Source organism: Leishmania mexicana, chromosome 10 (assembly GCF_000234665.1).
Source record: "Leishmania mexicana MHOM/GT/2001/U1103 complete genome, chromosome 10".
NCBI classification, from domain to species: Eukaryota; Euglenozoa; class Kinetoplastea; order Trypanosomatida; family Trypanosomatidae; genus Leishmania; species Leishmania mexicana.
This window is the reverse complement of record NC_018314.1, coordinates 50,894-64,977: the sequence shown is the minus strand read 5'-3', so window position 1 is coordinate 64,977 and position 14,084 is coordinate 50,894. Positions and strand designations below refer to the sequence as shown.

Genomic DNA, 14,084 nt, shown 5'->3' with positions numbered 1-14,084 from the left:
ACACGCACACGAGGAGAGGGGGCGGGACGCGTCTCGGTGCCAGTGGGAAAGAGAAGATAAGGCAAAGATGAAAAGGAAGCGCGTATGCGAAACGCGTCGGAGAAGAGAGAGGAAGGAGAGGCGTGAGATAGATAAACATCGAGGGGCACCTTGGCCGCCTACACAAGCATGCACGCGTAACTCGCCACATCGTCCATGACGCGACCATCCGACGAGTGGCAGAACTATACACGGAGATCAGAAAACATATGCCTGCATTCCCACACCTCCTCCTGCAAGGCCTACACATCGAACGTTCCAGAGAAAACGCAGAGAAAAGAGATGGCTGCGGGGCGCGATGGGTGGGCGGCAATGCCACGGCTGCACGGTGGAAGGCAGGCGTAGCGAGAGCGCACACCGCCACAGCCACACACGCGCACGCAAAGACAAAGACGGAGAGGGGGAGGAGGTGAGCCTTGGAGGGGCACAGAGGAGTTCGGAAGCGAGAGAACAACGAGAAAACGAGCGACAGCAGTAAAGGGAGAAGAGAGAGCACACACAACAACGCACCGGAGAGGAGTGATGGGGGGAGGGGTGAACGAGCTGGGAGGGAGGGCAACGGCGCGTGCATGCAGAGTCCACGAATCCTGACAGAGGGAGTACCGAAGAAAAACATGTGACGATGCTAACACACTGCCACACTCCCCCACCCCAAAACACTAACACAGACCCCACCTCTCCCGCCTGCGCCAGTCACATAAGACGCACACCGCGCACGACTCACTGCTGGTTGAGGTGGGCTCGGTCATACGCCTCCAGGCGCGTGCGCATGTGCACGGCACACTCGTCGGAGCACACAAAGTGCACAAACGGGACGTCGCGATAGCCCGCGATCCTGTGGAAGGTGACAAAGACCTTGTAGTTGCGGGACAGGATGCAGCATGCGCTGCAGTCCACGCTGCGCTGCGCCGGAATGTACGTTGCTGCAGCCGCCCCATCAACCCCCTCATGCGTGTAGAGAGGGTTGTTCTCCAGTGTTAAAACACGAAGGCGAGGAAGGAAGAGGAGGCACCCGGGCAGCACATGGAGATGGTTGTTGTCCATGTGCAGCTCCTCCAGCGCCTTTAGCTGCCAGAAATCGAGCGGCAGCCAGGTCAGCATATTGTTGTTCAGCGTCAGCCGCTCCAGCTTTGACAGGCGGCTGATCGAGGAGTCCACGCTGCGGAGTGAGCAGTAGCTCGCGTTCAGCCAGCGCAGGTTCGTCAACGCCGTCAGGCGGGGGGAGATGGTTGTGAAGCGGTAGTTGTTATCTATATGAAGAACCTCCAGTTGCTCGCGCAGCGCAGCGATACCAGGCGGTACATCGGTATAGTTGAAGTGGTGGCTAAAGTAGAGTGTGTTGGCACCGTCCTCCAGTACCTGCTGCAACTCCACCTCGGCGGTGTCCGCTTTCACCAGCGACAAGCACTGGGGGTATGTCGTCTGCACCATGGCCATGGAGTGTTTATCGCGCCGTATGCATGGGGAGCGATTCGCTCGCGTGTTGCTCAACATGGATGATAGGAGGGAGAAAGGACGGGTAGTAGTGTGCGGAGAGTGAGATGCCACGGTTTGCAGCGTTGCTTACCGCCTCCGATGCTGCTGTGTAGTGGAAGGGGCAGTTCACTGATACTAGGACAGCACGCCGTGAAGCACTCACAGAGGGACAGAGGGAGACGCCCGTGCGCGCAAGAACACGGGAGGACAGGAAAGGTGAGCTGGGGGATATCGGACACGGATGCTGGGGCTTATGCATCCAGACACACGGGCACAGAACCAATCCCGAGAACGTGACCATCACATACGTGTGTGTGTGTGTGTGGTGGTGGTGGTGGGTGAGGGGCACACGGCGTGTGTATGAGAGCGAAGGGGAGGACAAGAGGAGGAGATGTGTATGTGAGGAGTACGAGGCGTTGGAGTCGAGAGCGACACCTTCTCTTCTCTCGCAGAACGGTATCTACAGGTGCGTACACACCGTCCGCCGCGCGCGTATCCCAGTGAGGGAGGGAGGGAGTGGCCGTGGAGAACGCGCGCACACACGCACACACATGGCAAGAGAGGGGTCAAGAGAGGCCTGTAACGGCCAACGCACGAGGCAGGAAGTCTTCGCCGTGGAAAGGCAGCTACTTAGCCCGCTGAGGGCCAGTCCGCCACTTCGCGTATTCGACACTGATGTGCTTGTGCGCGCGCAGCTGCCGATGTTGTTGCCAATAATCATCATCATGAGAGAGAAGGGCGGCCAACACACCGCACACGTACCGCGTGTGCTCCTCGCAGAAAGAAGGTAAATGGGAGTGGGTGAGGGTCGTCTGCGCTGATCACTGAACAGCGGCATGACAGATCGATATCGACAGACGGATAGACAGGCACACACAGAGAGAGAGGAGAGCCGAGGCACGGCCCACGTGCACAGGACACACACATACACGTCCGCACATCGTGAGCGACAACGAAAGGGCAAACAATAGTAAGAGGGGAGACACAGTGTGCGTGTGCGTGTGTGTGTGTGTGTGTGTGTGTGAAGGAACAGCTAAACACACACACAACGACGTCGCTCCTCGAGATTCGACATGAGTAGAAGAGCGTAAGGGAGGAGGAGGGGGGGGGTTAGGGAGAAGATGAGTACGTGGTGATGCGTGGCACTGGAATACCGGAGAGTGCTTTAGCTCACTCCTCATCCGCAATTTGCTTTTTACATCATCCCTCCGTCTTTCCTTCCTGTCGCAGGTCTCCGGCAATAACAGCAGATGTCATGACTTTACGCGAACGACACTGCAAGAGAGATCGACGGAGAAGGCACAAGGCAAACCTGACTTGGCATACACACGCACACACACAGCCGACAGCGACAACGGCATGGCCGTCGCCTGATACACGGTACCAGCGAAAGGGCGGACAAGAAGGCACGGCTCCGTTGGCGAGGAGATGAAGTGGTGAGGAGGAGATAGAGAAGTGCGAGTTTCATGCACACGCCCGTGGCCGTCATCGTGTCAGCCATCGCTTCAGTGTGCACCGCAGCACCGCGCATCAGCCGCCCCGCCCTCCACTATTCCCACTTCCAATGCCGTTTCCCCTTGGGAGGGAATTTAGATGAGAGAGAGGAGTGAGGCGCCAAGGGACCAGGCGGTCTCGTAGCCGCGGATCTTCTTCGCCACGTGCAGCACGCGGTCCTCTGGCACCTCGTACCCGTAGCGGAGAAGCGCGTACACGTAGGAGTAGTACATGCACTCGTACTCCGGCTTCAGGCTACCGAGGCCCTCCTTGGCGGTCGCCTCGGCGATACGGGTGAGGGAGAAGGCGGAGCAGTGCCCCTCCGCAATCTTCGCTAGGTCCGGCAGCTTCACCTCAAACTTTTCCTTCGACACAGCAGCCCCCGCTGGCACCAGGGACTTGTTCGCCAAGACCAGCAGATCGAAGATGAACGAAAACGCGTAGATTTCACCGGTGAAGTTGGTCAGCGGCGGCTGCATGACACCAGCGATGCCGCAGTTGGCCGCCTCACATGTCAGCCCCACTGTCTTCAGCAACCGATCCCGGAAAAGGTTCGCGCAAGCCTGGAAGTTGGTGGGCATAACCGGCTTCCCGACATTGTTTCTCTTGACGTTCTTCACCCCTAGTGGGTCTTCGTAGCCGACAGCGAAGCACGGGAACGCTTCCACCGCCTCCGCGTCCGGCGGTGGCGGCGGTAGCGGCGGTAGCATCGGCGGCGCTCTCTTGGTGACGATATCGTCCCGTTCGCCGCTCCCGTCTGCATCCAGGTTTCCCTGACCGTCCCAAACAGACGTGGCCTTGTCATCGCCGTTTGCCGGTGCCGTCGTGGTGGTCGTCGTTGCTGTGCTGGTGGTGGTACCGCCGCCCGGCTTCTCTTGGCTCTTGCCTTGAACGTGAAAAAGCAGCGCCTTGGTGGCCGCGTGCAGGCCGTAGCCTTCGTAGCTGTGCTGGTAGGCTCTCACAGACCGGCTGCCCAAGGTTGCCGAGTAGCGAAAATCGGTGTGCATCCTGTCGAACGCGCGCTCGTCGGGTTCGAAGACGATCTGCGTGGAGCCGCCGCCGAGGTCAATGATGGCCACCGTCGAGGCGGCTGCCATTGCACCTCTGGAGAATGCCCCCAGTAAGTAGTTTACCGTCAGCCACGCCATTGGGCCCTCCTCGCGGGGATCTAATATGCGAACCGGCGCGTTGCCGCGCAACCAGAACGCCTCGTTGCGGTACCGTTCGCGAATCCCGGCAAGAATTTCGGTGGCTTTCTCCATCCCCAGCATGCGCAGCCCCGCGGTAGCCTTGAACTCGACCGCCGTGCAAGCGTGCAGGTCCGCCGGTACAAAGTCCTTGGCTTTCACGAAGAGCTCCCATAACGCCTCCGGCGCATCCCGCACCGGATTATCGAGCTCGCTAAGGGCTATGTGATTTAGCTCAAAAAACTCCTCGGCGAGGTCCATGTCGCTGAGCTCACTGCCGGCTGCGGCAGCGGTATGCGCGGCAGGGGCCACTCTGTACTTGTAGACATGGACACGATTTCCAGTGCTGCCGATATCGAACACGGCGGAGTACTTGTCCGAAGACTTCGTGCACGGCTCGACGTTTTCTGCTTTCTTCTTGCTGGCGCGCATCTCGTGAAAGAGAGCCGCTTGGAGTGCGCGTATGTCGCTGCTGCGGCGCAGCTCCACTGCACCAAATGGGCCCGTGTTGAGCATCGAGATCACACTCTCCAGATGTGTTCGCTTTTCCTCCAGCGACCGGAGGCGCGCAGTGATGTTGTGGTCGGCAACACCGAAGAGTACACTGAGATCCCTCGCTAGCGCATCCTCGCAAACCTGCAACAGACTACGCGCCGACGCTACACGTTCACGCTCCAGCGCGACGATGCTCACCAGCTCCTCTCTCTGCCGCTTCATCTCCGCCACCGCCTGTGCGGCGTTGACGTCACCACCGCTCTTTAAATCCCCGTTGACCTCGCGGCAGCTCGCTAGATTCGACTCACTTTTCATCACGGCGTTCTCCGTGAGCTGCATGTGCCGGGACTGCAGCGGGTTGGCAGTGCCGACGCCGACTTCGTACGAGGTGAGGAAGACAACGACCAGCACAGCGGCGAAGAAGGCAACGACGACGCGACCCATGCTCCTCCGTAACTTGCCGCCTGTGACGCGGTCGTCAGCCATTGGCATGATGGATATGGAAAACGCTTTGTTTGGGAGGCGAAGGGACCAAAGAAAAACGGTCACCACCTCGTACGCAGGTGGAGGCAGTCACGCACCTCAGCAACAGAAAGGGCAGCGGGGAAGCACAATGGGCGGCGACCAGGCAAGGATTCCTAGCTGTGTACCTCGCGTTGAAACGGGTACGACGAGACAGACGGAGAGAGTCGATGGAGGCAGGGGAGGTGAATCGGTACACATATCCGTATGCGCGTGAGCGAAGCAACGAGAGAATCAAACAGGGAGGGGGATGAGGGGAGGGGGGAGTGCCACAGTAGCGGCGTAGAAACTTTAGGGAACGTTTGTATTTCAGCGTGGCTAGTCTGCCAGACCACATGAGGTCCAACTCCGCTCTACGCCCCGGCCCGTCGCAGGCCCCATCGCGTCGTGCAAACCCGCCGTGGACACACGCGTTGCCGCCGATGCGCCGCCCCAGTCAGCTGAGAGCACGGCCCCCGCCTCGAGCTCCACCGACCACCTGCTCTGCAGGTCGCCTCACAGCCGCTCGCACTGTGCCGGTCGCCACCTCGTGCACCTCTCCGGGTGGCACTCAGGCTCCCCACGCCAGTGGGTGGTGCGAGGGCCGGGGGCAAGACACGCTCGAGTCACACGGACACTCTCCCGCCCATCGTGTGGATGGCACAGACGTGTTCACGGACTCAGCTCGCTCCGATGCCACGCCGCCCAGGACCTGGCCGCCGACGTCAGCAGCCACACATCGCTCTCACCTCCCCATGTCGTAGGTGCTTGCACCTTCCACCACCGGAAGTGGCTCGGCATCGGCAGAGATAGCGACGGCGGCGGCGGCGGCGGGGGGGAGGGGGAGGAGAACGGCTGCCTTGGCTTCCCCACACAGCGAGCGGGTGTGCTGGGCTCTTTGGTACCGCCACGCACTGAGCGGTGTCCCGATGTCATCATGATGAGGCGCAGAGACGCCTGGCATCGCAAAGATGAAAGCATATCTGAGAAGAAGAATGGGCACGAGGGCTGCTCTTCTTCCTCCGTCTCTCTCTCGGGTGGTGTCCTCGGGTCACCTGAGCGTGTGCGTGTTTGGCGGTGATTGGCGAGATGGGGACGAGGAAAGCATGCGATCAGGAGCGGCAACGGTTGAAGTCTGCGAAGATGATGGCGACCGCGACAACACCAACGGTGACGCTGCTGCGACTGCTGCGAGAAGGAAGCCCTGGAGAACCACGAGGAGGACTCGAGAGGGAAGGTTGACAGTGAGAGAAGGATGTGCATCTGCGTGGAGGAACGGAAGCGAGACAGTCTTGCGGCTGCCGTTGCTTCTGAGAGGCATAACACACACCAGTCAGGACGACGGTGCTGTGGCCAAAGGGGTATAGGGAAACGAAGCCCGTGAAACGTGCTCTCTGTTTCTCTGCCTCTCATGTGAGCAAAGTGCTGTGCCAGCCGTCCATCATCGACACGAATGACCACAGCGAGAGGGAGAGAGAAAGAGAGACGAGTGTACTCGCTTCCGCAACGCGCAGGCAACTCCGCCGGGCTTGCCTGGCACTCAGCAAAAGGCAGCTACTGCCTCACTGGCTAACAGATACAGCGCGCATGGCGGAAGAGCGGACACGCCCAGTGAAAAAGGATAACAGAGATTGCGTGCAACGCTACCGCGTAGATCGCAGAGAACGGGAGAAGAGGTCAAGAGGAGAGAAAGAGGAAAGCACCACCGCGGAGACGGAGGTGCGCGGACCACGTACAAGTGCGTTGTCGGAGGGATGTCGGCGAGGTCGGCGCAGGTGTGTGCGTGTCGTTGAATGCGGTAAGTAGACCGTGATGTGGGCAGATGTGAAAGGGAGAGGGAGGGCGAGAGAGAGACGGGGTGCTGCAAAAATGAAAAAAGGGTTTGTAATACTCCGCCCCGATTCAGCCGAGAGATCAGAGGGAGGCACGGAGGCAGCGCTCTTTGCATCATGGCGGGTGCGAAGTTCACGGGCGTCGCCCTTGCGAGAGGGAGAGAAAAAGGCAAGGAAGAGGCGGAGACACGAGAGCCGCGGCCCTCACGGGAGTGGTGAGAGAACCAGCACAACGTGACCGCCTTTCCATCACCCAAAAAGCCCTGCTGGCGGCGCTGCTGACCGGCAGCGCGACGCATGAGAAGACTTCCGCCTTTCTTTCTCGCTCCCACCTACACAATGCACGAATGCCTCCCGCGTTTCACACCACCGGCTGATGCCCTGGCCATCCACACCTCAGCTGGCGTGGCGGTGATGAGGAGCTGAGGCAGAAGAAAGCATGCTGCTCTCTTCTCGTCTCCGGTTTCGACCGCTGGTTATTTGTTGTTTGTCCGTCTCCCGTTCGCGGCTGTTCGCTGCGGCGCCCTCCGCATCCTCTCACGTATTCCCCTTCTTGCCCACTCCTCCCTCGTCTCCCCTGCCGGCCCTGTGAGGGGACAGGGGGGGGGGATGCCACCAGACGCGAGATACACACTAAAAGGCAGAGAGACGGGGAGAGAAGAAGAGAGGAGGAGGAGGACGGTGGGCGGGTAGTCTGCACAGCGGCGAGTGAGGCGGGTGGACGGGTACAGTCCTCGACAACAGCATGCACAGACAACATGCAGCACAGCGCCAGTTCAGTTACATACACACACACACGCATGCACGCACACAACGCACAGCAACAAAAGATTCCTACGCAATATCCAACCGATACCCAGCAAGGCATTCGGCAGATATATATATCACCTTCAGCGTATAAGGAGAGAAGGAGAAAGATGTACCGTGGGCAATTACGCAACGCACCGGCTGGGATACGGCCAGAGACGTGGTGTGCGGGTGTGTACGTACACACACACACACAAACGTCATAGAAGAAGAGGTGGGTGACGAGAACAAGGGAGTGGCAAGAGAAAAGGAAACATGGGCTTCATTCATGATGAAGGACGGTCACACACACACACACACACACACACACACACAGGCACATTGAAACAGGCAACCGAGGAGGAAAGGGGGAGGGCAGGAGGAAGGGGAGAGGGGGAGAGGGGAGCGGTTAGGGAAAAAATAAAGGGGGTATACAAAAGAGTGAGTGAAAGACACCCGCAGCACAGTGGTGTAGCTCCAGATGACATACGGTGCGCGCGCGTGTGTGTGTGAGAGCGTGTACATCGGTGGCCACCATGACGTCAAGGCTTGGTTGTCACAACGTAACGCAGAGATGACTAGAAGGGAAGATAGAGAAATACAGCGGAGGGAGGGAAGAGGCAGCCGCCCCCACGCAAGCACCACCTGGAGAGCATGCCTGCGCCAACAAGGGTGGATAGACATTGCGTGTGTGTCTTTAAGTGCGCCTCGGGGACAACGGGAAGCGTTGGGTGAAGGGAGGGCGTGCTGCATGAGCTTCTCACCGCTCCCATCATCACAACCCACCTCCCCCAACCTTCTCTAGTGTGGCTGAGGTGAGAGGGTGTGCGTTGCCTCGAGGGCATGACAACGCCCCCAAGAGGAGCCCTTCCTCCTCCTTCCTCAGGAATGAAAAGATGAGGCGGTCGACAGTGGCTTGTGATGACACATGGCAATATGGGGCCAGTTCTCTCCTCACCTCACGAACCACAAGACCCGCCCACCGCAGCCCAGGTGTGGCATGCACAGGACAGCACAGGTATCGATGCACACACAGTCGCAGTCTAGCATATTCAGGGCGGTGGAGGTGCTACAGCATGGGGCCTTAGGCGTCGGGCATGGATGACGCAGACGGCAGCGTGCTCTCTGCGGACGTCGCGGGACGCGGGGCGGCAACGCGGCAGGTGTCCTGCAGAAGCAGCTGTGCGTGCCGGCTGCCCTCGGAAGATATCGTTGCCTCATCACGACTAGCCGACGCGTTCAGCGGTGTTGAGGAGAGACGGTTCGCTGCCTCCATCCCAGGCGCGGCGGGCTGGGCATCGCTTAGCGACGTGCAGCCTGACATGCTGGCCGACACGCCTCTGCCGCCTCTGAGGTGGTCAGGGTGGCTTGTGGAACTCGCCTGAGCGCCGCAGGCGCTGCTGACAAGTAACATAAACGGGTCTTGCGGGCGTCCGTCGAGGTCCTGCACAGCGGGCGCGGGACAAGGCTGGCTGAAACCAGGTGACGCCGAGTTACCTCGGCTAGCCCCCGCGCTCACGGCACGCAACTGAGGCGTGGCGCACGTGCTGCTGGCGCTTGAGATGAAGTCGCCGCCGAAGCGAGAGCTGTTCAGGTGCCGGTCCACCTCCATCTCCATCGTCAACGCTTGCGCCGCCTCCTTTTCATTCACAGCGGTGCTTGCATCCTGCAGCTGCTGACGAATCGCCTGTGTGCGGGAATGCTGCTCGGCCCGCTTCTGCTTCTCTCGCGCAAGGCGCCGCTCCAGCCGTTCGCGCGTGGCGACGTACTTCTCTGCCTTGGACAGCGCCTCCGTGCGCAGGCTCTCGGCTGCCGCGATCTCCTCCTCCAAGTACCGTATCATGCCAGTAGGGTCGTAGGCGACGTCGGCCGTGGTGGTGGCGGTGGTCGAGCTCGCCGCGCTCATGCGACTGCTGCTACGCTCGTGCACAGGAGCAAAGATGCTGCTGCTGGTCGCTGTGGCGCTGCTCGCGAGTGCAGGGGGGAGTGCCGGCGTCAACGTTGCGCTTTGAGTGGCCAGGCAGGCGGAGCTCGTCTCCGCTGCGTCGCTCTGGTCCATCTCCTCCACCTCCTGCACGAGCTGCTCCAGCTGCTGCAGAGAGTTCGTCTGCTCCTCCAGGGCTTGGTCCAGCTGCTTTCGCTGAGCGTGCAGTCGCTCCAGACGGCGTTGCAGGCGGTTGGCGATTTCTTGCTCCTCCAGTTTCAGATGCTTCGACAGTTCGTTGATGCTTTGCGTGGTGTTGCGCAGCTTTATCTCCTGCGATGCCTTCTCGGCCTCCACGCTACGCAGGTGGGCGACTAGCTTGCTGCGGCGTCGCTTCGTGACCTCCAGGCGTCGCAGCAGCATGTTCGCTATGCCCTCCTGCCGTCGCTCTAGGTCAGCGTAGTTAGCGCGAATGCCCTCCTGCAGAGTTGCTAGGGACTCACGCAGTCGAAGCACCGAGGTTTGCAGCACAACGTTGGCCGCCCGCATGTGCAACACCCGCTCCTCAAGCTGCTCGCGCGTTAGCTGGTGCGCCTCCGCCTCAAAGTCGTACAGTGGGGGAGGGGCCGACATGCTAGCGTTGTCCTCCGTAGTCATGGAGGGCGACGCTACGGGGCCTTGTGAGGACGTTGCGGTGCCGTCGCGTGGCGTGCAAAGCGCTGTCGTGCACACGCTGTGCGCGGCGCTGTGTCGGCTGAAGGAAGGAGAGTCTCCGAAATCCACCAGCGGTGGTGCCGTTGAGTGGCGGCCGAGACTGTAGCCCCGCCGGCCACCGGCACCGCTGAAAGCGGAGCAGTGCTCGCTGCGCTCGTCGTGCGACGACATGGGCGTGTGAGAGGCGCTGCTGCATGCTCGACCGTGCGGACTCAAGGCGGATACGTTCATGCCTGTCGCGTTCATACGGTCGGCCACCTGCGAGTGCCGCGAGCTGTCACGCGTGGCTGCAGCACTGGAGAAGGAGCGGTGCGTCGACGGCCACTGCAAGGAGCCGCGCGGGGTGGACTTCTGCTTCTCCAGGATGGAGGCGCGACGGTGGGGCGTGTGCGCTCCATGCAGTGGGTGGCGTTCAGTCGTGCTGGGGCAAGTTGGGGTCAGGGACAGGCTTGTGTCGCTTACACTCACCAAGTTGGCGCTGGTGACTGTCATTGAGAAGGTGCGCGAGTGCGCCGACGACGGCACCACAAGCGGAGATACCCGATGCCGTCGCGAGTCCATGATAGTCGCCGCCTTCGTGTTTGCGTAGGTGAGTCAGTGGGTGGGCCTCGTTGGCGCTTTTTGACACACACACACAATATACGTATATATATATATATATATTATATGTGTGTGCCTGTGTGTGCGTGGATGAAGAAGGGAGGGGAGCGGCAGAGGGTCCGCAGGTGATTGTGCGTCGACGCAGCTGCCGTTGTTCTGCACGCTCCTCCTTTTGTCTTCTCGTTGCTTCGTCTTTGTTTTAGTGCACCAACGGAAATAACAACGGGGGAAAGTCGTTCGTACGGCGCGGAGGGACGCCGCACACAGCCGGATGTGTATGTGCCAGTGTGCGTGCTAAGGGAAGGAAAAGGCGCAGGAGAACAGGGAGAGAAGCTGAGCTTGGGGTAATGTGTGTGTGTGTGTGTGGAGGGGGAGGCCTATGAAGTGAACAGAGTGGCCGACAAAAAAGTTAAGGACAACGAGGGGGAGAGACAAGACACGCCGCACTCTTTGCAGGTGGAGGAGGGGCAGGGAGGCGGTGATGCGTGTGCGCATGCAGAAAATGAAAGCGCCTACAAAGATATGTCCACAGCGACAGCAAGATGTTGTAGCCGTGTGCGGTTATGCGTGCGTGGGTCGGGTCGGTAGGTCTGTGTGGGTCTGTTTGTGTCTGCGTGAGTGTGTATATATATGGGTATGCGTGCACGTACGGAGACGGATAACAGCACGTGAACGCAACGAAGCAAGGAAATAGGAGGGGGAGGGGAGGGGGGCACACACACGTCGAGGTGTAAAGACGGTGTTTTCCTTTCGCTTTTCCGGTATGCGCTTTTTTGATGTCGTGACTGTCGTTAGTGTGCTCGTGCATTCGTTGTGCGCGTCGCTGCTCTCGGGTGGGCCACGCGATAGAGAAGAGAGGGGGACAGACGTAGACGACGGGGGAGGGGGGAGGGGGGACATCTCGTTGTATGAGGCGATCGTACCAGTCACGCAACGGCACCGAGAGAGAGAGACACGCAGAGGTGAGAGCTACACACGAACACAATGCACAGTTATCGTGCAGTTGATGGTGTATAGTCGCCTGATGACCGTCCCCGTGCTCTCTTTCCTCACAATCGTGCCTCTACCTCTCCTGACCTCCATCCGCTTCTTCCTCCGCCCCGCCATGGCGGAGGGGAGAGAAGGGGGGAGGGTCAAATACATCACCTCAAAGCAGAGGACGCCGCACGGACTTCGCGAGGGCGGACGAGGCCGTTGTTCGTTTGCGTGTAAAGGCCGAGAAGTTTTATGGCGGTGCGCCTCCTCCATGTAGGTGCGTGTGCGTGTGCATGCGTGCGTGTGTTCACTGACGTTTTTTTTTCGCTGTTGCTCGAGGGGGTGCTCATGATAGAAAGCGAGGAGAAAAAAGAGGATTCGAAACAGCGATGGAAAAGCGAGTTAAGCATCATTAAGCGGCCAACCACACACGCGGACACACGGAGGAGGCGGAGGCGGAGGAGGAGGCGACGGAGAGCCGATCGGGTGGGGAAGGGAACACGAAAACAGTCGACAACAAAGAACAACAGAAATCAAAAAAAAAAGAAAACCAAAACAACGAAACCAAATGCAGCTGCATTTTACCCACTTTTACGTACACAGAGAGACGACCATCTACTTGTCATCGAGGCAAGAGCGACAGCAAGGACGCTAAGATGTCCGCACATCCCTGCCTGGATCAACGTGGGCACACACACACACATTCACCAACTCGTATTTCCGCACATCACAGGGCGGAAGACATATGCAAGAGGGAAGAACAGGAGGCAAGTCTGTGAAGCGTAACCGCGGAAGAGAGGATGACAGCGCCAGATACGGTGCAGTGAAAGAAACGCCCCGGACGAAGAAAAAAGAGGTTGAGAGGGACACGCAACACCGCAACGGAAGGGGAACACAGAGAAAGGGAGCAAAAGAAGCGGCAGGCCAGCGCGCTGACGTCAGCGAGACCGCCGTCTACCCCCGTGCTTCTACGTTCTCTGGGGATCGGACAACAACAGCGTCTGCCGGCGTCTCGCACCGTGCGGAGGCACCCACACATAGGCATACCCAGACAAGCACAACACACAGATACACACTTTCGCACGGGTCGTGCGCCTCCCTTCCATCACTCCCAATCGCAAGAGAAAATGCCTCTGAGAGGGGGAGCAAGGCAAGCACGAAGCGCGCGCGACGATTCGGGTGAATTGCCGTACGGCTCGACAGGAGAGCGCGTATCTGATGCTGGGAGGATGAATGCGATTGGCGACGAGAAGGGCTGGTCACCGACTGCCTGGCGCCTGCCTCCACACACATAAAGATCGGCAACCACAGAAGAACAGATGACATTGTCGCACGCGACAAACACACTATCAAGTAACGCGGTGCTCTCAAGCGAGACGTCCTCATGTGCCGCCTTTCCGTTGGAGTTTCTGCCCTTTTCCCTCGTACTCTCCGTCGAAGCTGCGGCTGCTCGAGAGCGTGACGCTCGACTACGAAGAGAGTGGCCCGCACCGACACACACGCACACACACACATGCACAGACCACAAGGTGGGGAGCGTCACTCATGGAAGCGTCTTCTAGTCTTCTATCGTCACCTTTTTTTTTGGGTGCTGCTGTTGCGTACACCTCCAGACTTCCTCGGTTGATCATCACCCCCGATGAAGCCCACGCACACGCACACGCACACGCACACGCACACACGAATACACCGAAACAGAGTTATACGCGCCCACATGTGTGGGGATCCAGAGACAGCAGAGAAGAAACAAAACGTCGAAGAGAACCGACAAGCACTAAAAGCCGGCAACACGCGCCCACCACCCCCTACCCAAGAGAGAAGGAGGAGATCAGAACACACGCACACACGCACGCACAGACGCACAGCGATATATACATCTTCCCGTGTGGTGTTCCGATGGCAAGTGAGAGGCACAAAGACAAGACGAGGAGAAGCGGAGCAGACATCACCACGAAGAACACAAAAGGGAAAGAAAAGATGGACGGAGAACTACACCAAAAGAGGAGAAACAACACGGAGAGAAAAGACGAAGAAATGGAAAAGCAGCGGCCCACTGATGCG

General features: G+C 59.4%; 3 protein-coding genes across 3 annotated transcripts; all 3 read right to left on the bottom strand.

The window, feature by feature from the left end:
* Window positions 1-759: 759 nt before the first annotated feature.
* LMXM_10_0180 (putative leucine-rich repeat protein) lies at window positions 760-1,476 on the bottom strand (the record flags this gene model as incomplete). The annotated part of the gene is made up of 1 exon (XM_003872805.1): window positions 760-1,476. The coding sequence occupies one exon, from the start codon at window positions 1,474-1,476 to the stop codon at window positions 760-762; it is 717 nt and encodes a 238-aa protein (XP_003872854.1).
* Window positions 1,477-3,104: 1,628 nt separating this feature from the next.
* On the bottom strand, window positions 3,105-5,135 carry LMXM_10_0170 (putative guanosine diphosphatase; the record flags this gene model as incomplete). The annotated part of the gene is made up of 1 exon (XM_003872804.1): window positions 3,105-5,135. One exon carries the CDS (start codon window positions 5,133-5,135, stop codon window positions 3,105-3,107), a length of 2,031 nt encoding a protein of 676 aa, XP_003872853.1.
* A 3,759-nt stretch (window positions 5,136-8,894) lies between these two features.
* Window positions 8,895-10,391, bottom strand: LMXM_10_0160 (conserved hypothetical protein; the record flags this gene model as incomplete). Its single annotated transcript, XM_003872803.1, has 1 exon — window positions 8,895-10,391. The coding sequence occupies one exon, from the start codon at window positions 10,389-10,391 to the stop codon at window positions 8,895-8,897; it is 1,497 nt and encodes a 498-aa protein (XP_003872852.1).
* Window positions 10,392-14,084: the final 3,693 nt, after the last annotated feature.